General features: G+C 42.0%; 1 protein-coding gene across 1 annotated transcript in view; it reads right to left on the bottom strand.

Moving 5' to 3' along the window:
- GRIN2A (glutamate ionotropic receptor NMDA type subunit 2A) overlaps nt 1-26,750 on the bottom strand; it is a 356,036-nt gene that overhangs the window by 6,569 nt on the left and 322,717 nt on the right. The window contains exon 13 of the mRNA XM_036410378.2: nt 2,875-3,113. Within this exon, the coding sequence (XP_036266271.1) occupies nt 2,875-3,113 (239 nt within the window). The remainder of the gene's footprint in view (nt 1-2,874; nt 3,114-26,750) is intronic.

The following is a 26,750-nucleotide window of genomic DNA, read 5'->3' as shown; positions in this document are numbered from 1 at the left end:
GGGTGTGATCAAATCAACCACATCTGATATTTTGAGGATTAGAGACAATGGCCTAGGCTCTCATTTACACACTAGGCATCATTCATTGTGTCCTTGTGATCTCATATTTGTAGGAAAGTAGGCTCTTTGCTTTGGAATTCCCCACTTCAGGTTTTATTTAACAGAAAATAATGGTGTGTGCACAGTGTAAACATTTTTGCTTTGGTGTTTTGTTTTTTTCTGCACTGCATGTAAATATATATGTAAGGTAGCATGTGTGTGCATAGGCACATAAGACCAGCTTAAAAAATGCATGCTGGCCCTTGGCCAGAAAAGGAAGAACACTTTTAGCAACTCAGAAGCACTTCTAGGCACAGCATCGGGGGCTAAGCCCATTCTGAGTTCCCCTAATAAACGAGAGAGAGGTTTATTAGGTAAACTGGGAATGAGAAAATCACATTAAGGAGGAGATCTTTCTATTCACAAGCTGTGCTTATTTTAAAAGACAAATCTTGTCTGGGGAGAAGGAGGGAGGGTAGTTGCTCAAGCAGGACTCCCTGCAACCTTTGAGGGTACAAGTGAGGATGGCTGGGAGTTTCAAGGGTGCACACAAGTGCCTTCAGTGCTCCTATGGGAAGCACTCTGGCTTAGGGAAGGGAGGCTGATGTTCAAATTCCAGCTCTGCCAGCCCGCGAAGGCACAACACAACAACAGCTGCTCCTGTGGGCTCAGTCTCCTCCCGGACACTCCCATTCTTCAAGATGCTCGGAACACAAGTGAGGGATTTAGTTCATTTCTTATAATAATGATCCTATCAACTTGGCTTCTTAATGGTATCTCAGACAGAGGAAATGCTCTTCCAAACACAAGCAGGATTTATAAGTAAATGCAACAGTGTGCATTTTGCTCATAATAATCCCAGAATCTTTGGATATGGAAAGTCTTTAGTAACTGACAGAGAGAATTAGCTTAAAGTTGGCACACCTAGCTGTATGCATGCACGCTGTTATTTTTAAGCAATCTGTGTGTTTAGATGCCATCAAGCTAATTAAGAAATAGTATTTGCACCAAACTCAAGTTTACTGTGCCATTGAAATCCTTCTCACTAAGCTAATGTGTACCTTCTGAGTCTCCAAAGTTTTTTAAATCACTAAATGCTAAGAATACAAAAATTCATTTTTAAACAATTATTTTGTTTCCTTGATAAGCTTAGCATACAAAATTAGATGTTTTTAAGAAATATTTTTCACCATGTTTCAAATCCAAAGTCATTAAACTCTTTCAGAGCGAAAAAATTTCCAAGGAGAGTAAATGAGAGAAATAGGGAGATAAACAGATTGAATGGATGGATGGGTAGGTGGGTGGATGAATGGATGAAGAGACATGAATGAATGAATGAATAGGTGGATGAATGGATGGATGGATGGATGGATGGATAGATGGAGAAATAGATGAACAGATAGATGATTGATACCAAATCTATAATAATAAAAGTGTAATATGCTAATTAGACTGGATAGCCGAAGGACCTTCCAGACGAAGCAGGGGGAGGAGGGCCTGCAAGGGCTGAGCCCCTTGCATAAATTTCATGCATTGGGCCTCTAGTAGACAGATAATGTTATATTATGTTAGAGGATGAGTAAACAATAAGTATGTATGTGTTTTTATTATGATGCAAGTAAATTATTAGATTATGTTGAATATACAAACACATTATATGAGTTGTATACACATATACTAGTATATTGTATAGTATGATTCGTATCAAATCTCTTGTGTCACTTGTGTTTGGTATCTGTTGCTTGTGTAAGAGTGCAAGCTCTGGATGGTACACTATTTAGATTCAAACCATAGCTCCACCACAACTGTGTGTCCTTTGATAAGTCCCCTAAACTCATAACTCTGAGTTCCCCCATCTGTAATCTGGAGCTAATTACAGTACCTACCTCATAGAGTTGGTTTCTAGGTTTCATGAGGTAGAGGGTAAAAAGTTCTTATGCCTGGAACATATATGTGCTCCATAAATATAAGCATTTTCTATGATTGTTATCATTACTGGTGAATTACTATGTCACATGTGCTTTCTACGGCAACATACACATACCATGTTATGCAGAATAAAAGATTTTCTTGAATTGCATGCGAACACCCATAGCCTGTGTACTCTGTGCTGTAGTGTCTGTTGGGTTGAATGTGTATTTTGTCTTGTTTGATGCGTGTGCATTTTCTCATGGGTCTTCACGTCTGGTTTCATTGCAGACACTACTGCCCAGCACATGCTTTCCCATGTTTTGTTGGGGTGTGTGCACAAAGTGTGGCTGTGTGAGCAGATTATGTTTTGTCCTGCACGTTCTGTTGGAACGCATGCACACACTGTCATATCCTGCATAGGGATGTTACTAGTGAGGTATAGCACGCCTGGCTGCTATTGATGGAGGCCATAGACAGCTTTGTTTGGCCCACATGATGTTTTTTTTGGTGTTTTTTTAATGAAATTGGTTACTAATATTTAAAATAGAAAGGTTTCATACAAAACCAGACCACTACTTTCTCATTTACAAATAAGAAGACCTGATGATATTAGCTCTGCATTCCCATTCTCTATTGAGGAGGACTGCCCCCTCCCGGCATGGAAAGGATTATGGAGTTGTCACAGGTCCTGGGTTCCTCCATTGTCCCCTCACTCAGAAACTCAAGTTCAGAAGCTATTTTTCACATCATTGGTGCTGCCTTTCTTGTGCCCAGTCTGCTTCTATAATCATCTGGGTTTGTGAATCGCGGTTTATAAACACCCAAGGTTCAGACCCCCTCCTGCAAGAATTCAAGACCCCCTGATTCTCTGGACTCCCGATGGACCTGCTACTGCAAAAGAAAGTGGCCGCCAGGGGTACTCACCCTGCTGATGGAGAAGAGCAGCCCAGGCCGGTCCGAGCAAATGCCTGTGAAACAGAAGCGCAGCTTCCAGTAGAAGAGATGCTCCCAGATAAAGGTGATGAGGCTGAGGGCCATGGCGGCCGCCAACATGTAGAACACGCCTGCCATGTTGTCGATGTCCAGCTGACTGCTCATCACCTCGTTCTTCTCGTGGTGGCAGATCCCTGTGAGCCACAGCGTCTCCAGCTCCTCCATCTCACCTGCACGGAAGACACGGCCCACAGGCAGTGAGAAGGGGGGCATGCACTCTGGGGCAAGCATCTTTGGGTATTGGATACACATGCATGACCTGTGGCTGTGTGACCTGGAGGCAAATTACTGAGCTTTCCTGGTCTGCATCAGTCACTTGTTGAGTGAAGGTAATGATAACAATATCTACTTACTGTCTGTTGTAGGAAGGTGAAATGAGATAATTTATAGTTTGGCACAGTCCCCTTTTTTGTTTGTTTGTTTATGTCATTATCATTATGTTCTGCCCATTCTATTTTTTTCTATCTTATCCCCAAATATACCCAATCCTGGAGCAGGTTAACGGCAGCAGCTATAGTGGAAAGACCTGCAGTCCAGTCATAACTAGCTGTGACTTTGGAGCTACAGTTATCTTGCCTGTGAAATGGGTATATTTCCCAGGTTTGTGGTGAGGATCAAATGAACTCACATACATAAAGTTACAAAATGTAGTGCCTGAATCACAGGAACCCAGCCTTCGAGGTACTGTTGTGAAGAAAATGCCCAGCTCAGTGCCTGGCATACCATCGTCCTCAATTTAAAAGAACATCCAGGATTATCCCAAAAGGTCACCCAACAAACAATGCATTAGGCCTCAAAGCATTGATTGAAAGGAAGCATCCCAACCAGCTCTGAATGGCCCCTTACAAATTAAACACCTCTGGCTCCAGTAAGCAATTAAAGAAGCGAGTAGGGTTTTCAAAGGAAATAAGGTAATAGGCATGCTTAGCACTATTTTGTCTCCCTTTTACGTGCTTTTTATCCAGTTGCGACTTAGGAGGAAATTTTCTGATCTGAATGCCTAGCAATCACACTAACTGTAGCAATTCACTCAACTATGGCACTTAGACTAGGATTCAGCCTTTACACACTACCCTCCAAGCGCAGTGAAAATCAAGGAGGTTGCATATAATGCTAAATGGAAGCTAGAAGTGTGTGTGTGTGTGTGTGTGTGTGTGTGTGTGTGTGTGTGTGATCTCTAAGATACAAGAGACATGCAGAGCACAACAAAGGAAACAGTCCACCTGATTAGTGGCTCCCTCTTGAAGAACTTAATAAAATGACTGTTTTCATATTGCTCTACTGCTCCCTTTCTATGTTTCGGGGAATCAGTGTGTACCGCTGGAGGTTTGTTCTAGCTCTTGACTGATTCGATGGGACACAGAAAGCTAAGTCGGCAGTTATTGTTTCTTGACCTTTTGAAGATGTTATGAGTTTTCTTCCGATCTAGACGGCAGCTGTTATTAGAAGTCGGCTCATAATTACTTGCTATGTAATTTCTATTTTCTCTCTACTTGCTTTTGTGAATTTCACTTTGTGGTGTGGAATCTGGGTGTGGGTTTGTTTTATTTGCTCTGCTTTTCAACCTGGTGAAGCATAACTTCAATTCTGGAAAAATCGCACTCATTGCTGCTTTGCATATTAACTCTCGCCATCCTATCTTAAAAAAAAAATTAATGGACTTTCATTTTTAGAGTAGAAAGTATAGTTTCCACATACTCCTAGCCCCCATTCCTTGCACTTTCCCCCATTAACTTCTGACACTGGAAGTGGCCATTTTTTTAATTTTTTTTTTTTTTTTTTTTTTTTTTTTTTACAATTTATGAATAAATCTTGATACATTATTATTAACTAAAGTCCATAATTTACATTGTGGTTCATTCTTTGCTTTGTAGGTCTATGGGTGCTGCCGAGTACGAATGCTAAGCATCCACCATTGCAGTACCATAGTGTATTTTTACATAGTGCTCCAACTATTCATCTCTCCCTCCCTCCATCCCAATCCCGGGCGATCACTGGTCTGTTAACGGTCTCTCTAGTTTTGCCTTTCCCAGAACATCATATGGTTGGAACCAAAGAGTATGCAGCTTTTTTCAGACAAGCTTCTTTCACTGAACAGCATGTACTTAGGTTCTTTTGTGTGTTTTCAATAATTTGATAGCTTGCTTCTTTTTATTGCCGAATAATATTCCATCACATAGAGGTATAGTCTGTTTGTCCATTCACCTGCTGATGGACATCTTGGATGCTCCCTGGATTAGCCAGTTATGAATACAGCTGCTATAAGCAGTCATGTGCAGGTTTTGTCTGTGAATGCAAGTTTTCAGCGCATTTGGGTAAATGCCTAGGAGCATATCGCTAGATTGCACGGTGAGGCTGCTAGCATGTTTAGCTTTGTAGGAAATGGCCAAACTGCCTTCCGAAGCAGCCATGGCATTGTGCGTTCCCACCAGCAGGGAATGGGGTTGCTCCACATCCTCACTCGTGCAGATTAATGTTCTCAGTGCTTTGGATGTTAGCCATTCTAATAAGTGTGCAGTGAGAGGTAACACAGTTCTCTAATGACACACGATAATCCTGTCTTTTTTCCATGTTGACAATTTTGTTTAAGCTCTTCTGGACCTTCTTATCCTATCCTCCAGGTTATTAACTTTGTTTGAATAGTTCCCATCCCTTTATCTCTCTGTCCTGGTGTTAGATGATTTGCACATTTTCCAGTTCATTTTTTCCTTCATTAGTAATATTTAGCTTTATGTATTAATTTTCATCTATTTTAATTGTGACATTCATCTGGCTTTTTTAAAAAAAGTTCTGCCAGTTCTTTTGATCGTGATGTCCTACTCCTCTGTTATTTTAAAAACTTTTATATTTAATAATTTCAACCCTACAGCCTTTGGGTTATTCTCTGCCCTGCCTCCTCCCCACTCCCTTGGTTCTTAAGGTTCCTGTCTTATTTGTTGGGTGTGCTGCGTCTCATGGTGGATTACTTCCCTGTGACATTAGTCACTTTTGATTGTGAGCTCATCTTCAGCAGACTTGTTCTCCCCCTACGCCCAGAGGGCTTCCGAGCTACAGACGCACTCCTGCCATTGGGTTCTGGGTTTGCTTCCATCACAGTCCAGGGACTTTCAATGCACCAGCAGTAGTATGAATTTTTTTTTTTTTTTACTGTAATTACCACACCATTTAAGTAGTATACATTTAGACCTCCATACTCAATTTGGTGTTAATTTCTCAGAGCTTCAAACAGATGGCAAGCCTTCCTGTACTTGCTTTGCTTTGATGGACAGTTTTTTTCTAATCTCCTTTTCACAGATGTGTTGACTCCCTGGAGGTCTCGGACGTATGTAGTGATATCATTTTCTGCTCCCTTCATGTCCCAGGGCCCCAAGTGGCTGTCAAAGCCCGTCTCCCTTTAACTGTAGCCCCTCAGCTGAAAAGTGCCAGGGGAACATCCGAGTCCCCTCTGTTTCTGGCGCCTAAGGAGTATGTGAATGAGAATATGTGCAATTGCATGTAATCCTGAGTTCTGAGTTTGTAGCATGAAATGGCCCATGAGCCTTGGGTTTTCCATTGTACCACAACCACATATGCTTGTATAACTTCTGTAATCAGGATTTAAACCGCATATGTATTTATGGAAGGAGAAAATAGGAAATGTGCATCTTTATAAAGGCTTCACAAGGAAGGGTGCTGGTTACTCAGTGGCGCAGGCGAAGGGATGGGAAGTGCTATCCTGATTTCAAGTCCTTTCCTCCCAGCAGCTCTCCAGGCTTCCACAGAGTTGCAAAGGTCATGGGAGACCTTGTCACATTATCTCATTGTCCACTCAATGCCACCACCTCCTTGTTCAAGAATTACAGTAGGGCTTCGCCTTCTCAAAAAACTCTGAGGCCATCCCCTCAAAAATACCGTGTGCCGCCGGCTTCCCACGCTTTGGAGTCTGTGGGGACACAAAAATAGGTCTTTTCACCATGTCCTGTCGCACTCCCAGCGCATTTTCCTTTTGGTATTGTCCCACAGACAGCCAGATTTGTGCGCCTGTAACGGGCTCCATCTGGGTATAAGACGCATCACCTTGATTCCTTTCAGAATGTGAATATAAAGACTTTCCCCTGCCCTCCATCCAAACAGCCCCTCTTTCTTAGAATAAGTCCACCAGGTAAGCCAGACCCACATCCGGAAAGGAGAACAAAATGCAGTTCTCAATGCCAAGTGCAGCCCGTTCCAATCGCTTTCCAGTCATTCATTTCCCGCCTCACAGCCTTCTGCAACGCTTGTACTGAACTGCAGTCCAAATACTTTCTTATTTCGTTTTTAATTTACTCAAGTACATTGTAATCTCCTTGAGGGAGTTGAGGGACCATATTTTATGATTGTGGTGTTTCTTGTGGCCTGCAGCACAGAGCAAGCGCTGAACCTGTATTTTCCCTTTGTTTCTTTCCTTGCATCTCCAGGCGCACACTGGGCAGCACTGCAAAACGCCCAGGTCTGCTGGGTGAGCGTTTCTGCTGTATAAATAGAGAAAATGCAGAGCAGGAGGGAGCTTGCAGCGGGCCCCAGTGCAGGAGGCTGGTCGCCCGCATGTCCTCAGCTGGCAACGCAGCGAGTGCCATTTCTGCGAGGAGCAGCGCTGTGATGTTCATTCGGCTGTCAGTGGCTCCGTTACAAAGAGGCCGTGATCCCTGTCGATGCGATCTTGTACACGGGAGCTGGTAAATGGGACAATTAAATGTCTCTCCTGCAGCGGACTCATTCCTGCTGCAAAGACAAAAGCTAAGCGCTCTCCTGGGAGGAGAGGGAGCCTGAGCAGCGTGGAGTTTGCAGCCAGGCCCCCGTATTGTCTTACTCTCTGCCCCTGAGAGCCCAGAGCTCTCTTCCTGTCTATGTACATCTCTAGTGACAGACAGGAAGCTCACGCACTTGAGGATGCCTTTGTATCCATGGAAGTTACACCTGTTCAGAGGATCTTCCTATATCTATCTTCAGGGGAGAAGGCCTTGCCAGCAATGGTCTCTCTGCCAACCTCGAGTTCTGTGCCCTCCTAGGAAGGCTATGTGTCAAACCAGGTGTCACAGACCTCTCTCTTCCCTAAAGCCGCCAGCTAAAAGGCAGAGTGGGGCTTCCGGAAACAGGAGCCAGAAAGGTGTAAAATCTAGAAGGGAAGAGGCGAGGATATCAGACAAAGCACTGTGCACACAGTATGGCTGAGACGGGCTGCCATTAGCAGTTTGGGTGACGCTGCAAGAGGCTGCAGGAAACATACAGAATTGGTCAGAGCGAATCCTGTTAGAAAGGACACAGACAGCGGGCCCACCCACCAGCATGGACTCTCACATCATCCATCCACTCACTTACAAGGCAGAAGCCACGACTTTCAGATTTGCAAAAAGTAAGGAATGAAAATTCAAGTAGGCACCCTCCAGCACATCATGGGAAAGGTTTCCGGTAGAAAACACTGGAATGAGCTGCCCTTTCCCGAACGTTTGGGGAGCATGTTGGATCATCCTGTAAGGGCCACATAGTCCCAGGGGGTGGTATGAGAACCAGACCGCCTGTATTCAACTCCCACCTTCAACAAGTGCTACCCACTTCATCTTGATCCAGATACTCCTCTTACATATCCATCCCCAACTCATTCATCAACTTTCCTATTCTTTTGTTTAACAAAGTTATAGAAATTCTCTTCTCTTTCAGGCACTCTACTAGAATTTTCAGAAATTAAGCCATGAGCTCTCATATCAACTTAATGTGGCTGATGCCATTATCACACCCATTTTACAGATGGCGCCAGAGAGACTAAGGAACCTGCTTAGTCTCTCTGAGCACCAGATCTAACACCTACTGAATGTAGGACAACAGCATCTACCGCGTGGGAGTTCAGTTGGAATTCATGAGGGTGCACACATGCAGGGCCTGGAGCACACTTGTTATGCAGTCAGTATTGCTGGTGATCACATTATTTCCTGCCAAAGCCAGGGAAGCTTGGGTAGATCACATTCTCTTTCCCATGCCCTCCCACGTTGCCTATGAGGCCAAGGATGCATGTCCAGAGAGAAAGCTTACGGTAGGCCTCCATCTATGTTCAATGTTAAGAGAAATTAGTTCTTTATTTAGCCCTCAGACTTGTTGCCCCCACCTCCCCAGGGACCACAGTTGCTTTTCAGATTAGATTTCAGCCTGTTCTGTAAGACCGTCTGAGCACTAAGGGCATTGCTCCCGGAAAGGATTTGCAACCTTCAGACTTGCTGAGCATTCACCCCCAGGTCAGTGGTGAAAAGTCAGTTGTGAACCTATACCCTTTAGGCTTCACCCAGGGCCTGAGGATTTGCTGCAGTGCATCTTCTAGCAACAGCCCATACATGTACCCTACACATCTACATATTTTCTTTCCCTGGTCTCTGGCCAAAGCACCTGACCCTAGGCAGTGATTGTATGGAAAGAAATAGTATGTGGATTTTAGAAGCTGGGTTTAATATTTTGTTTCATTTCTGGTCAAGGAAACTAATGCTTTTTGGTGTATGGGCCGACACTCCAACTGATGGACAACATTTAGTTTTGACTTACTCCTCCCCACATTCATTCACTCACTCATTTTCATTCATCCGTCCATTAATTCATCCATTCATTAAAGTTCTTAAGCACTTAGCATGGGGTCAGCATCTCTGTATTTTTATACAGAGATGTATAACACAGTCTTTGGTCCCTATAAGCTTAGTTAGAGTCCTAAGAGACAGACCTGTAGACCAGTGCTTATGGCAAGATGAGATGATTGAATTTGCATAAGGCCATAGGCAGTAAAACAACATGGAGTGTTTTGAGATCAGAGATCTGGGGGAAGGAAGAAGTAACCAAAGAAGAAGCCTGAGGGCAGGAACTCATTGCAAAGGTCTCAGCTTTCATGCTAAGAAGTCTGGGGTATCCTGGGAGCAGTGGGGTCACTGGATGAGACCAGCTGTGTGCTTGGCGAACCCAAGACTCAACTGTTGTTCATGGAAGCCCAGTGTCTCCTCACATATAGAAGGCAGGCTGTTACAGGTAAGTGAGGGATGAAAAATCTGAACAATGGCGCTCCAGTGTGAAGGCATGTCACCAGGAAATCCTACCCCAGAACAACCACTAGTAAAGTCTGGTCATGGCCTCAGCGGCAGGCAGAATGTCCAGATTAAACTTTTCCGCTTCCAAGATATGTAACAACTGCCATTAGTATCACCAGCATCATAACAATTTATTGTGGATATACCAGTTGCGTTGTATCATGCTGAAAACTTGACAATGGCTATATTTCAGGTTCATAGTTCAGAGGTCTCCATCTACAGGAAGTCTTCCCTGAATACACAGGGATCCTGTGACATCAAGAAAATCTGTCACATTCAAGTATAACTGTCAGTTGCTTCTATGTCCTCCCCAATGGGAGGTGAATTAATTCAGGGTGAAGATCTTTCCTTGTTCTTCCTGAATCTCCAGTCCCTGGCACAGATCTTGGCACAAGTAGGTGGGTTCATAAAAGTGTGTTGACTATAGCCTTGGCTGAGAGATGCAATCAATCAGTTTGATTCCATACACCAAAAGGCTGTGGGTTGATTTCTGGTCAGGTAACATACCTAGATTGCAGGTTTAATCCCTAATCTGGTCTGGGTGTGTAAGGAAGGCAACTGATTTATGTTTCTCTCCCACTCAATGTTTCTTTCTTTCTTTCTCTCTCTCTCTCTCTCTCTCTCTCTCTCTCTCTCTCTCTCTCTCTCTCTCTCTCTCTCCTTCCCTCCCTCCCTCTCAAAAATCAATAAAAAACACAAATACTCTTGGTGAGGGATTAAACAAAAGTGTGATGCCCTAGCTGGTTTGGCTCAGTGGATAGAGCATCAGACTGTGGACTGAAGTGTCTTGGGTTCAATTCCCAGTCAGAACACATGCCCTGTTCTTCAGTTCAATCCCCAGTAGGGGGCGTGCAGGAGGCAGCTGATCAATGATTCTCTCTAATCATTGATGTTTCTATCTCTCCTTCTCCCTTCCTCTCTGAAATTAATTAAAAAAATAGAATAAAAAGTGTGTTGACTATAGATGACAAGGCTTTCCTTCTTGTTTAGCTAGTGATTCACTGATCTGAGAATCAGCAAGAGACCAAGAAAGGAAAGAATCTGTGAAGTCACAGGCAAAAGGGGTCAGGAATAGTCTTTGGAACCTGGAAATCAAGGCTGATCCTGGGGGCAAGCACGTTCTAAGCAAAGGTCCTAGCAACAGAATCCCATAGTTCCCCACAGGAAACCGACTTCTATCCAAAGCCAAAGACGTCAGAGTGACGTTGCTGCTGATCCCATTAGGATTTGCTGAGAACACCAAGAGGGGAACTGACCCCATTTCAATCCTGTTTCATGTCTTGTTCAGGGATTGGGCACTCTGAGTTTCTCAGAAGCCCGAATGGAATTGGAAATGGCAAAGAAGTGACTTTCTTTGTAGAAAATCTGGGGCATCATCATTGGCAGGCTCCCGTTCTCCTGGAGAACAGATTCAACCACTGTGAGCTCTGAACTGCGGTTGGGAGTGAGGACAGCTTGGGGTCTGCGGATTTGAGGCCAACTCTCGCTTTTTTTTTTTTTTTTTTTTTTTTTGCCTAGTTGCTCTGGAAGGAAGCCTCACTGATCAGATCTGGGACTTAATATGTGGCCTTGAAACAGTGTAAGGTCAGCCAGACCACCTTATCACTGCCCTTGGGACTTTAGTTTCATTAATTCTAAACTCCTGAGTTTAAGTCAGATGACCTTGGATCTGGAAATAATAGCATTTGGAGCCTAGAATCTCTGTATCCATAATCTCTGGGGTCACTGAACAACTTGCTAAAGAGAAAAAAAAATACCTTTGGTGTGAGCTGGGGAGCTGGAGAGAGGAAGAATACAAGATTCTGGACACAAATAGACTAAATTTGGAAGATAAATCTCCCTTATTTAAATGTCAGAATATTCCATTTCTGTATAATGCTGAGAAGTCACAAAACTAGAATAAAAATAGGCTTAAAAATATACAGTTATATGCAGAGACAGGCTGTCTTTGGCATAAATGTTCCACCTTCCAGTTGAGGTCTCTGCTCTGTGATGGAGCTCGAGCACCGTGGAATTCATTGCAGGTTGTTGCCATCTGGCTGGGATTTCAGAAGGCCATGTGATCAACCATGCAAGCTGGAGGTGGGTAATTTTGTGCACACAGGTCCCCAACCTGTGTCTCTTAAAGAAGAAAAAGGAAAAATTGGAGAGAGATTTGGGCAACTCCATCAGACGTCAAATAATGTACATGGTCACAATAATTTTCCATTCAAAGATAGAATTGCTGAAAAATAATTATGTGGAGTTAAGACCATAGAACATTTTCAAGAAGTCCAGAAAATTCTGTGTTTAACAAGCACTTCTGGAGTCTGCTTAACCAATTTGTCTCTTACACATAAAGATGGTCAAGTTGGTAAGACTTAAAAGGCATATGCATTTGTGAGCACAAATGAATTCATAGCAACTTTTTGGCATTGCACATTTTCTCAATCAATAGTCCTGAAATTCCTATGACTCATTGTGTAAGAGTATGAGGGCTTTTTAATATCACAAAGGGATCCTTGTGTTTTAAAAGGCTATAGATGTAAGAAGAAGAAAAAAAGCATAGCAAAAATTCCACATTCCATGCCAAAAAATATCTTTCTCTCAGTAAGTAAAATGACATCACTGCCTTTTAGCTTCTTTTTTATTGAAGTGCTCTGAATAAGCTTCCTGAGACTCTAAGGTCCTTAAGCAGAGGAGCTCATGCCTGTTTTATCTGCATTCCCCTTGCTAGGACAGTGAGAGTTTAATGGGTAATCAAGACTTGGCTGTGGCATGAAGGAGGAAGCAGAGATAGCATAAAGAAAAGCAAAGGGGAGAGGAAATAGAGGGGACAGAGAAAAGAAGGAGAAGGGTGAAGAACAGAAAGGGAAGAAAGGGGGTCGGTTCTTCTCTGGCTTCCTCCCTCCTTATAGGTCAGAAGTACTGGATGGCAGAGAGACCAGAGCCAGGGATGAGTGGGAGAGCATGTGGGGGTAGGGGAGTAGTTACATGCAGATTCCAACTCAGGTAAGTATGCAGGGCAGACACTATTGACTTTTTGCCCCTTTATACTAATGATGCAGCTGAGGTCAAGTGTGAGGAATCAAGGTCATGGATAAAGGAAACTGGAGAAGAAATCTGCATCTCTAAACTATTGGCTATTTGGGGCCACTGTTCATTATGATTGTACAATGATATCCACCCACACAGCCACCGAGGAACACACTCGGAGTTCAGTTATGCAAGCCTGCTTTACCTCTCTCCTAGAAGATAGAAACAGAGTGTGCAGAAATTAGAGGAGCCTCATGCAATACTGCTGGGAATGTAAATTTGTAGTACTTCTGAAAACTATTTGGGAGTATCTACTGAAGCAGAGTATATGTGCACTTATGACCCAGCAATTTCATTTCTAAGTATATTCCCAAACAGCTAAGTGCCTACGTGCACAAAAATGTACAAGGATTTTCAAAGCAGACAAAAATGGAGACTAACACAGTGTCCATCAAAGCAAATATATAACTAAATTGTGATATGTTTGCACAATGGAATGCTATGCAGTAATGAAAAATAATAAGCTGTAGTTAATTCATTAATATGGATTATTAATGATACACAAAAGATACACATGAATGTATGTTACATAATTCTACCACTTATTTGAAATTCAAGAAGCAAAAGCTGTCCATGATCATGGAGGACAGAGTGGTGTTGACCTTTTGTGGGGGATGTTGGCGGGGAGGGGCCATGAGGGAGCTTTTCTGGGGTGCTGGCCATATTCCAGAACTTGATCTGGGTAGTAATTATCCTACCTAATATCCTACCTAATAAAAGAGTAATATGCAAATTAACCCACCAGCCACACCCACCAGCCAATCTGAGCGAGTATGCAAATAAACCCAACCAAGATGGCTATGGCCACAGAGAGCAGGAGGGAGGCTTGGGTTTCCCAGGCAAGGGAAGTAGCCAAGCTTTCCTCCTGCCCTTGCCGGCCTAAGCCTCCACTCAAGGCAACAAAGTTTCAATTATAGAAGGTAAACGAATCCAAACAGAAATGGTTGCAGCCACAAAGCCAGAGACAGCAGGAGGCTATGGTTGCCCCCAGCAACGGGAGAAGCAAAGCTTTCTGCACACCCAGGCTGGCCCAGGCCTCCACTCCAGGCTACAAAGTTTCAATTATAGAAGGTAAATAAATTCCAATAGAAATAGCTGCCAGCCATGGAACGAGCAGGAGGCTTGGCTCTGCTCCAAGCTACAAAGTTTCAATTGTAGAAGATAAATAAATTCCAGATACCAGGGCCTTCATTTGGATCACCAGAGGGCGTGGCTGGCCTGCAAACCACCGTAGGCCCCTCGCTCAGGCCACCCTATGCCCCAAGGGAACCCCTACTCTGATCTGGGACACCCTTCAGGGCAAACCAGCTGGCCCCCACCCATGCACTAGGCCTCTATCCTATCTAATAAAAGAATAGTATGCAGATTGACCATCACTTCAACACACAAGATGGCTGCCACCATGTGCTCAAAGATCCTGCCCCCATGTGGACACAAGATGGCCACCACAAGATGGCCAGCAAGGGAGGGCAGTTGGGGGCAATCAAGCCTTCAGGGGAGGGCAGTTAGGGGTGACCAGGCTGGCAGAGAAGGGAAGTTGGGGGCAAACAGGCTGGCAGGGGAGCAGTTAGACATCAATCAGGCTGGCATGGGAGTGGTTAGGGGGTGATCAAGCTGGCAGGCAGAAGCGGTTAGGGGCAATCAGGAAGGCAGGAAGGCAAGCAGTTGGGAGCCAGCAGTCCGACTGCCTATTTAGTCCCAATCCCAACGGGCAGTCAGACATCCCTCAAGGGGTCCCAGATTAGAGAGGGTGCAGGCTTGGCTGAGGGACACCCCCTTTGCCCCCTTGCACGAATTTCATGCACCAGGCCTCTAGTACAGTGGTATAAAAATTGCACATTGTGCCAGATAGTGAATATATGTTACAGTTTATAGAAGGCAAAAATAGAATAAGAGTGGCATACTAGAGGTGAAAGTGTTCTTGCATTTTGGGAGTCAAGAGAGGGTATAATAAGGAGAGTGGACAGAAGCAATATTTCTATCCAGAAAAAGAAACACCTTTTCTAGAAATATGAACTATTTACAAAGGGGAGGAAAAAAGAGTTAAAGGTTCAAAAGGAATATTTTATGATAAATTCATCCAGATTGTTGGAACTATTTTAAAATAATTTTTAAAGAATACATTTTCCCCCCACTTTTTTCATTTAAACCAGAGGTCAGCCATCTTTTTTCTGTAAAGGGCTAATTGGTAAACTTTTGCAGCTTCCTTGAGCAGATGGTATCTGTCACAACTGCTCACCTCTGCTCCTGCCACACAAAGGAAGCCACAGGCATGCCGAGTGCACGGATGATATGACTGTGTTCCAACAAAGCATCATTCACAAAGCTGGCAGGGAGCTACAGTCCATAGATCATTATTTAAGCAATCAGTAAAGGGAGCACAATTATTTTTAAGAAAAACATATATAGGAATAAGAATAAATCCCAATTTAAGATCTTCACCCTTGTTATTGCCTCTGATACACAATGGCTATTCTCATACCATTCAAATTGGTGAGGTTGGTGCCATCAGAATCCCAACGGAAAGAGGAGGAAACTGGCCGTTAAAAAGGGTAACTTTCCAAGGTCATAGAGCAAGTAAAAATCACTTCTTGTAACCCAAAGCATTTTGTTCTTAGTGGCACCCCTGATGCTACATTTATGACTTTGCATGTGTGAAATAATAAAAGTTTTAACAATTACTAAGAAATAGAAAATGTTCATGAAAATGTATATGTAAAATAGTTAAACGGTTAAACACTAGGTGAAAAGACAACTCATATCTCCACCCTCCCGATTCACTAGTATTCAAAGGAATTCAAATGAAGGCAACCCTGAGATAGCACATAATACCTTCTATAATAGCAAAAAGAACCACAGTGCTCAGAGCTGCTACCTTGTTCTGAACTTGGTACAGTGACTCACTATTAATAGTAAATTTATTTGGCAACAACCTTTAGGGCATTAATATGACTATAAATCAAGATTCCTAGAGATAGTGCCATTTACCTTTCAAACTCCACATTTCAGAATTTGTTACCCAGAGAATTAAAAAAAAAAAAAAAAAAAAAAAAGGTATGAAGATGTTCCTTCCATCATCTATAATAATAAAAGCATAATATGCTAATTGGACCGGATGTCCTTCCGGGATGAAGCGGAGGCTGAAGCTGCGGGATTGAGGAAGCCTCGGCTGTGAGGGAGGGATCCAGGCAGCCATGGCTATCAAGGCCTACTCTTACACAAATTTCATGCATTGGGCCTCTAGTTACCTATATGAGCAAAAAATGTTTAACATTAAGAAAATAAAATAATGAGATATTATTTAATAATGAATATGATATTTTATGCAAAAATTAAAGTAATTATGAGGACCAGAATATGTAACATGAAAAATGTTTAAAATATACTGGCGAGTGGATAGCAGAATATAAAAGTGTACATAACCAATAATTATTTAAAGAAACATCTGCAAATAGCAAGGATCAGAAGGTAATTATATATTGAAAACAATTATATTGGGGTGGTGGATTGGGATGCTTTTCTATGTCTATTATAGTGCTTTGCCAAATCAAAGTGTTTTTAAAAATGTAGACTGAGGGAGTCAGGGCCACTGTGTACTCATCCTGTCACTCCTACGTGAGGTTCTATGACATCAATGTTTGACTTACCAGCAAGACCTTCATTATGTTGTATTTCAACTTTAATGGTTCTCTTGACATTTGGTGCTCTTGATTTGAGCCATTCACTGATTGTCAGGCATAAGTGTGGCACTGCAGCCTTGTTTCAATCATGGTGTCAGACTGATAGTAAACACTGCAACTGCAGGTCTCAAGGGACCTATTGGAAAATTCCCTGAGAATGTACACAGATAAATACCCTTGGCGCTTCAACTCAGAGGAGCAGTCAATGACTCTGAAATATTTATAGATTTTATCTGTTTCTTAAGTAAGTACTGTTTCATTATTATTCTAAATATAGCTCTAGTTAAAATTAAGAGGGAGGTAAAGAAGTCTAATTTTTATGGTACCATCTAGTCACAGCCCAATGGCAAATAGGTCCTTTACTTCTACTCTATGCTTAAGACGGACACTTTCTTCTGCTGAAAAACTTCATTTCCATATAAGTAGTTTGCTCTGAACTAGTTTCTGGGTCATAGGAGGTATCCCTTGCTGGGGCATCAAAAGTGTTATTAATCACCCACTTTGGGTTTATATCATGAAAGATGCTATTTTGTGTATAAATGAGGTTCAGGTGCATGGAAAAAAAATTAGACTCAGTCAACCCATCGCCAGGAATGATCTCAAACCACACCTCCCTGGTGGTTTCAAATGGGTCCACATTCACATGCGTCCATACAGGAGAGTCAGCTGAGCTGATCCAAATATGGTTTTATATTGGATTTAATCAATAAAAGCAGTGGCTCATTGTCTGCCCAAATGGGGGTCTTTCTGTCTTGCCTGCTTTATTTTTTAACAGTTATTACATGAAAATGAAACCACTGGAAGCAACAAACACTTTCATGTCTATTTTTTTTTCTTTCTGAAGGAGGATGCTTGACATTCAAGCCTATTTGATGACTTCTGCCATTCACACCCCACCCCATATCTCCTATGCTCCTATTGTAGTCTCTGTGTATACCTCCAAGTTCCACACTATTTTGTCTCAGGTTTTCACCATTACCTAGGGCTCTGGATATGGAAACCCAGTTAGGAGCCTGAGAGAAGGAAGACGAATGAAACAAAGGGCCAACATCTACTTTCATGGACTTCAAATGGGTGAACTGTTGGCCAGGGTCATATGTACGTGGTACTTGCCAATCAGAGAATAAATGCTTCTAAATGCTAAACACTGTTATTCTAAAGAGTGGTTATTAAACCTTTTTTTAAATATATATTTTTATTGATTTCAGAGAATAAGAGAGAGGGAGAGAGTGACAGAAACATCAATGATGAAAGAGAATGACTGATTAGCTGTCTCCTGCATACCCCCTACTGGGGATTGAACCCAAAACCTTGGCATGTGCCCTTGACCATCATCGAACCTGGGACCTTTCAGTCCACAGACTGACGCTCTATCTATCGAGCCAAATTGGTCAGGGCCTTAAATCTTATTGTGTATTAAAATATCCCTGAGTGGATGTAAAAATGACCCAGGGGGGTAAAATGTCAGTATCTGCATTTTCCACAGGCTCCTCAACCAAGTCTGATGGACACAGAAGTGACACAAGCATCTTTATAGGTAAGGTTACTGTTAAAGGGCAACAGAACAGGAGTCTTTAGTTATTTTTATATCCCGCCACCTTGAGCTTTGAAGCTGCTCAGTTATTCTCTGTTGGACGCAGGGCTACAGGGAGAAGGAATGAATGAGCAAATGGCATTGTCAATGGCATCTGGTCTTTGCTAACTTGATTAGACGTGATTTACAGATTAGCCTAGCTCAGCCCAAAATGTGATTTCTGCCTTTGAAGTCTCAATTTGATTAAAACACGTTTAGCAAGAAACAATAACTTTCTGAAATGCCAGGGATTATGCAGCTCCGAGGAGCTCTGTGGAAAGCAAGCAATTTGAGCGACCAAGTAGGGTCTTTGTGAACCTGGATAGGCTGCCTGTGCTGGGGCCGAACATCTGACGTGTCTTAATTACATTCTGTCCTTGTTTCATTCCTTCTCATCTCTTGCTTCTGGGCCCTGAGTTTTCCCCTAACTGCCAGGGTTGAATGATTTCAAAAATTAGGTTGAGCCTGTTCCCACGGTGCCAGGGCCCGGGGCATGGACAAGTCTCCTTCTCTGTGGAAAAATGGAACGAAGTGTAGGTCACTCTCTCTCCCACCCTCAACCTTTGTCACCAAGTCATTTTTCCCAGCATTCTCTGCAGGGGACAGATGCTGTTCCTTCAGGGAAGGGGAAGGACACTGAATCTGGATTCTGACTGGTCTGTGTTTCAATCACAGCTTTGCCCCTTTCCAGATGAGAAAACCTGCCTTAGGGACGTCGATGAGAGTGACAGCAGATAAAGAAGCAATACAGCATAATGATTAAAGCAAGGCTCTGGAGCCCCCTTGCCTAGGTTCCAATATCAGAGCTGCCTGACACTACTAGCTCCACAACTTATTTAACCCAACTGTGACTCAGTTTCCTCACAGGCACACAGGGACTAATAATCATAACAAATGCTATTTAATCATTTTGAAGACTGAATAAAATTAATACATATAAGGATGGAGACTATTTTGTAACCCTGATTATTCCTCCATAAGCGTACCTATTATTATAAATATCTGTAAGGATAACATGATAATGGTAGCTGTTAAAAGATTTCCAGATTTCCACTTAGAAAATGGAAAACTGTTTCTTCCCCTCAAAGGGAGTTCTCAGATTCTCAGAATTGCTTTCCCCCTAACCCCCATGCATATTCTTGGCATTTATTTCTTTAAATGGTTGCAACAGGGTGTTGCTGAGTCATCTGAGGACACAATGACCTATGTCACGAAAAACTGTTAGCCAGAACACCATTGGGAGGTCAATTGGACATCTCTGAGTCAGGAGTGAGGCAGCCAGTGGTCTGAGCCTTGCTCTACCTCGGAGCCTAGCTGGGCCAGTAGACACTCTCAGATGTCTTCAGTTTCATCTGCAACATGGCTAAATGCTCAGCTGAACAAATCCAGCATTCCCTGCTGGTGCCCAGGCTGACCACCACCTAACTGACCACCTACTGCACATCTCTCTTCTCTCCCTTCCCTACCCTTTCCTTTCTTCGTGTCTTCATCTCTCCTCTTCTTTTCCCCCTATCCCTCTTTATTGGCTTTATACTGTTCTTTTCCTCTTCATCATTTCCCTATCCTCTCATTTCCTTTCTTCCCTTTTATTTCTTCCCCTCATGTATCTGTGTCATTCTTGCCCTCCCCACCCTCCTTGCCCTCCATTCTTCCTTTTGGCACCTTAATCTTTAGGAGAATTGGATAACCAACAATTTTAAGTCTTCTCTGCCCTTCTTGTCTTTCCCCAGACAGTCTAAGACCAGGAGTTATCATGCTTTTTCTAGCAAGGGACAGATAGTAAATATCTCGGGCTTTGCAGGTCATAGAGTTTTTGTTGCAACAGCTCAACTCTGCCATTGCAAGTAGCCTCAAACAACACCTGAATGAATGGATGTGGCTGTGTTTCAATAAACCTTTTTTTTACCCCAAAATGGGCAGTGGCTGGATTTGAGCCATGGCCATAGTTTGGGCTATAGTATGCCACTTCCTATAGAGAATATTCTTTCTCTTGTCTACCAACTTGACCTCAAACTACAAACTCAGTAATAATTTATGACCCACTCCAGTGCTAAAACCCAGGAAATATGTCATCTTGCTGGTTACAGCCATCCCAGAGGATTTATATTAAAAAGTATAAGTAAAAGAGGAATATTTGAGTATTACTGCACACAAATCAGACCATGGAGGAATCTGCCTCTGACTTACAATGAATACAGGCTCAGATGATTGGGAAAACTGTCTGATTGGACAGTGACTGCCTCGTGTCTCTATCCCTAGATAGAGATCTAATGTCCTTCCTAAAGAAAACAGCATTCTTTACATCAGAAAAGATATTTAATTGAAAAAGTAAGCCCTACAAAAACATATCTGTAATGTCATCAAATCTATTCATTTGTTCATTCAACAAATTTTATTTGAGCACCTACTGTGTGTCAGACTCAGTAGTGAGCCCTGAGGGGAGAAAGAGGCAACAAAAATGGACATGATAGGGTATGCCCTTGAGGACTTATAATGCAATGTACTGCAGCTGGCCAGGATTGAGGGCAGATCAGCAATGAGTAGGCATCTAATGTGTATCAAGCACTAGGTTAGTTTGTTCACACACTTCATCCTTAGATGACTCTCATTTAAAGATGAAAAAAAGGGAATTCAGAAATTAATGTGCCCAAAGTCATACAGCTAGGAACTTATCGAACCTTCTAGCTTACCCCTTCACTTGCTTTGTTAAATGCCACAAGAATGCTACAAGTATGGAGTGAAAAGGCGTCTAGTTCAGAGCTGTGAGCTCTAAGGAAGTCCTTCTGGAGGCCCTGAAGGATGGGCCAAATGTCAACTCAAGAAGCACAGTTAGGAGAAGAGGGAACAAGGAATTCCACCGATAAAGGAATTCCATTTCTTAAAGGTGGTGGAATTTCAGACACGATAGAGAATTGAATGGGGAAAATATTTAGGAGTGAGAGGGCCTTCAGCAATTTCTGTACCCACACCACCAGGCCGTTCCTAAGCCAGCCCTAAGAAGATGGGCTGCTCACAAATGTGTCCATCCGGAGAGCAGAGGGACCGGCGCTCATCACCATCCCAGCTGCAGGGCATCCAGCTCTCCCAAGCTCCGGCAGCAGCCCAAAGATATTAAGCTGGGAAGCTGGACAACGGCAGTGCTGAGGCTATTAGTGACCCATCCAGTGGCTCAGAGCAATTTATGAGAATGCTAATTAGGTATACAAAGAGCTCCTGTAATCACACAAACACTGTACTCTGGCTAGCAGCATGGGTCCCAGCCATCAAAAGCCAATCCTGCCTGCCTCAGTGGAAGGCCAGCCAACAAAGACAGGAACTAGGCATGCTGAATGATGGTGACTCGCAAGGAAGCAGGAAGTGACTTCTTCTCCTTGGGCTCTGCTGCACCCCTCCCCACTCCCAGATCTGAGCATTTCTATCCTGGAGGGTGCTTCCCACAGCTCTGGAGTTGTGCGCAGCCTGGCTCCTTATTAATACAAGAACAGTGTGTGTGGTCCCTTCGGATTTGTTATCAATCTGGATGAGTCTTTAAAATGACTGCTTACAAACTTGCAGTACAAGAGGGATAAGGGGAATCGATAGGTACCCAATGTACCTATCCAACTGAAATCATAGATATGATATATTTCAACTATTTCATATAGATCTTATGTGTCCCAATAAGCTATAGCTGCAGTCACTAGCTAGGTTTAAACTGGAAGAGTCCCCACAAAATGGGTTGCTAGTCACCTGTTTAACACAATATTAATACAAGAGATGCATATGTCATATCTTTCACATTTTTACATTTGGTATCAATCACATATACCTAAATATGATATAAGTACAATGGGATATACCACACAAATAATTTATACAAATATACAGTGATCAGTGGCAATTAGGAAAATGCAATCAAAACTGCAATGAGATATCACCTCACACCTATGAGAGTGGCCATTATCAATAATAAGATAAGCAAAAACAAGTGATGACGAGGTTGTGGGAGAAAGGGAACCCTCATCCACTGCTGGTGGGAATGTAGACTGGTATAACCACTATGGAGAGCAGTCTGGCAATTCCTCAAAAAATTGAGAATAGAGCTACCATAGGACCCAACAATTCCTCCCCTGAGTATATACCTGAAAATCTCAAAATCATGTATTCGCAAAGTTATACGCACCCCTATGTCCACTGCAGCATTATTCATGGTGGATAAGAGATGGAAACAACCATAGTGTCCTGCAATAAAGGACTGGATAAAGATGTGGTATATAGACACAATGGAATACTACTAGGCCATAGAAAGGATGAAATAGTACCATTTACAACAACATGGATGGACCTATGCTAAGTGAAATAAGTCAGTCAGAAAAAGCAAAGAACCATATGATTTCACTCATATGTGAGATATTAAACTGAAACTCATGGACATAAACAGCAGTGTGGTGGTTGCCAGAGGGTGGGTCCTAATATAAGGTGAGAGGAGAAAATTTGACTTTGGGTGGTGTGCACACGGTGCAATATATAGATCTTGTAACATTGAACCCCACCCTGAAACCCATATGGTCATGTTAATCAATATCACCCCAATCAATTTAATTTAAAAAAAAAACCTTTAAAATATAGGGTGAATACATATATTTAATTTTATTTGTTCAATAAATTCAGACTAGTAATGTCTCAGACACAACTAGTCATGCATTTCTGAGTTTAATAAGAAACCAACACCATGAAAATGGAGCAAAGTGCAAAATGGAAGGTTAAGTGTTTGTCAGTGCTAAAGCACATTCTTAAAACTAAGGTGACCTGACTATTCATGACCATGATTTCTCCCAGCAGCATGGTTTAATGGAAAGATGTTCAGAACTGGAGTCACATGAACTTGGTGCAATTTTTAACTTTATGACCATCTAGACCAGCAGCATTAGCACCAACTGGGAGCTTGTGAGAAATAAAGAATCCCAGGCTTCCCCTCCCCAGACCCACTGAAATAATAATTCCCAGGTGGTTTCCATTCACACTCCAGTTTGAGAAGCTCTGCTGCAGCTCACTTAACCTAACTGAGCCTCATTTTCCTGGTCTGAAAAATGAGATATTAAGATCAACTCTAGAATGTTGTATGAAGAGTTACTAAAACCATCTGTGATGTACTTAGCACAGAGCTGGACCATTGAGTGCGAGCTCAAAACAATCATTTTCTTCCTTTTTCTCAGCATTATTTGCTTCTGAACAATATTATTACACAGTCTGTTCTCCTCAATATCTTTTTGCTGGCTCTGTACATCAATAGAGCTTTAACCCCTCTTATCTTCCTTCTTTCTGTATCTTCAAATCCCAGAACCACATAAAAAATTTACAAAATCCATGAGATTGGTAGGACCGATGAGATCACCTGTTCAACGCCCCTTCGCCCTCCAAAGCAGGCATGCCATTTTTAGGTTCCAGATTTATTCATTATTTATGTTCTCACTCAAGTGTTACCTTTTAGGTGCCAGAGAGATACCAGGTACTCAGCAGATAATTGCTCAGTGTTCAATGAGTTAAGGAATGAATTTCTATGAGCTTTGGCCAATTCTATTCTTTATCTAAATCTCACTATACTTATTTTTTTGTGTGTGACCTTTTTAATCTTTTCATTCTTCCACTTTAAAAAAAGCACACTAGTTTATCTCATATCTCACCTTGACTACTTTCTAATCTACACCAGACACTAAGAATATATGAATATATATATATATATTCATATTTACAATAATGCATGTATATAAAGTAATATATACATGCATTATTGTAAATATGTTCATATTTTGAGATTAGACATTTTAAGTTTATATATTACCCACCAACTAGACTATAAGTTCCTGGGAGGAAAGAAAAAAAAATTGTGATATTTCCCTCTTGAAACATTTGTGCTTAGAAAGGTATATTTCCTTTTGTTTTTAGATCCTCATTCATCCGAGGATATGTCCATTAATTTTAAAAAGCAGAAGGGAAAGAGAGAGAGAGAAATACCAGTGTGAGAGAAACATCGATTGTGGTGATGTTTCTCTCATATATGCCTCAAAGGGGGTCTGAACCCAAAACCTAGGTATGTGCCCTGTCCAGGAATTGAACCCATGACCCTTCGGTGCACAGAACAATCCTCCAACCAACTAAGCCACACCTGCCAGGTGGAAGGTATGTTTCTCAGTAAATGACAGATAGTCATGATCAAAGCTTAAAAGAACCTATGAGTGTTATTACTAAACTACTGAGAGCAAAGATCCCCACGGTGCATTCCACTATTTCAGAGAGGAAACAAAGATCATACAAGAAAAAGAAAGGAAAGATCTTGTTGGGATCCTGTGTATCTCTTATGGCAGACGAGTGGCCTTTTCCCTAGGGAAATGCTTGGTGGGCTTCATGTAAGAAGTTTCCCCAATAACCTAACACTCCTTCAAAGGTTATATTTATGCAGTTCATTAAGAAAAAAAAATTTAAATATATTTCATTGATTTTTTTTTTTTACAGAGAGGAAGGGAGAGGGAGAGTTAGAAACATTGATGAAAGAGAAACATCCATCAGCTGCCGCCTGCACACTCTCTACTGGGATGTGCCCGCAACCAAGGCACATACCCTTAACCAGAATCGAACCTGGGACCCTTGAGTTCGCAGACTGATGCTCTATCCTCTGAGCCAAACTGGTTAGGGCAAGAACATTTTTAAAAATACTTTTGAAATTCATTACACTCGTAATTGTCTGCCAAAGCTACTCTACAACAAGAGATAAACACTCTATTCTAGAGGCTGAATAATAATTAGGCACTGCTCTTTACAGGTCTAACTTTAGAGCATAATTAATCCTGTTGAAGCTACATAAGATAAGTGAAATATTTATGCAGCTGTGTTAATTTATGTATTTACTCCTAGAGAGACATTCAGAATTTGGACACGGCTTTCCGGGAAGATTATGTTAAGACGCCCCCTGGAGCAACGTCATTTCTCTTCAATGTCTTTGCCTCCAGATGGTCTCTGAAGATGAAGCTGAGAAGACACATTTCCCAACCCCGACAGTCTGACCAGGAAAGCAATGAGCCAGAACTTATTTATAAGAATCTAGACAGTGCTGGTACTGGGAACATGCCTCTGGCCTATCTGAATGCCTTTATTTTTTATTTTCCAAAAAGAGGACATTTTTTGTTGTTTTCAAGATACCAGCTGGACCATATTTTCACCAATACAACACTCAATAAGGTGTGTTGAATATTGGAATTGTGGATGAACAGTGATGATGAGAAGGAGAAAGTGGAGAAGGAGAATGGTGATGATGGTAATGATGGTGTTAATGGTGGTAATGACGACGGTGATGATAATGGTGTTAGGGATGCTGATTATGGTGATGATGTTAATGATGATGGTCATAATGGTGTTGGAGATGCTGATTATGGTGGTGACCATAATGCTGATGTTGATGGTGACAATGATGACAGTGGTGGTGTTGGTGATGATGATGGTGATGGTGATAATAATGGTGATGATGATGATGGTGACAGTTACCATTTATTGAACCATTTCTATATTCAGGTGTTGTGCTAGCTAAGCTCTTTACTTGCATTGTCTCATTTCATCCTCACACCAACCTTATCAGGTAAATACGTCTACTCATTCACAGATAAAGCTAAGAAAATCACCTCTTTCGCAGAAGTATTTACTAGTATAAATGGGACAAAAGATTTAGTTCAGATATGCACTAAATAACTCCTTCCTAAAGGGTCTACAAATCTTAAGTGTCTAATTAGCCAATTTTGAAAGACAACTTATAGAATGAAATGTATCAGGAGTCTTACATAATTGACTCCCTTCTGCATTAAGGCCCCTTGAGTAGAAACTTTTCCCCTTACTAGGTAGGGGGCTCAGAAGTCCTCTGAGCTTCAGTTTTTCCTCTGTGAAATGGGTATAAGCAATATTTCACTTCATAAGGTTGTTACCAATATTAAAGAACATTTGTAATGTATCTAGTATAATAATTGACATATCTTATTCCCTAAATATGTTGCTGTTTTATAGCAGATTCTGCATGAGTGACAGCAATGGTGGTTAGGAGCAGAGTTAGAGCTTATTATTTGACAGCTATCCTCCATATTTAAAAGTTTCCTGTCAAATGAAACACATCCCAACACTAATCATTCATCCATGTGCGTACTTATTCATAAAATCCTTCATTGGCCAGTTATCTGTCATGCTCAGAATTTTGTGGCGCTTACTGTTATAAATAATACTTCTTGTTTGCTGAGTATTTCACTCCGTGTAGGGTTGCTTAGGCAACCACGGTGGTAAAAGGAACCATCAGAACTAATCTTTCATCCCTGTTTGTGTCTATATACCTTGTCATATAACATCAAACTCCTCTCATAAAAGGTAGAGCATATCTCCAATCCTTTG

Source organism: Pipistrellus kuhlii, unplaced genomic scaffold, assembly GCF_014108245.1.
Source record: "Pipistrellus kuhlii isolate mPipKuh1 unplaced genomic scaffold, mPipKuh1.p scaffold_m20_p_4, whole genome shotgun sequence".
In the NCBI taxonomy this organism is placed as follows: domain Eukaryota; kingdom Metazoa; phylum Chordata; class Mammalia; order Chiroptera; family Vespertilionidae; genus Pipistrellus; species Pipistrellus kuhlii.
The sequence above is the reverse complement of the archived record's forward strand: the minus strand, read 5'-3'. Positions and strand labels throughout refer to the sequence as shown.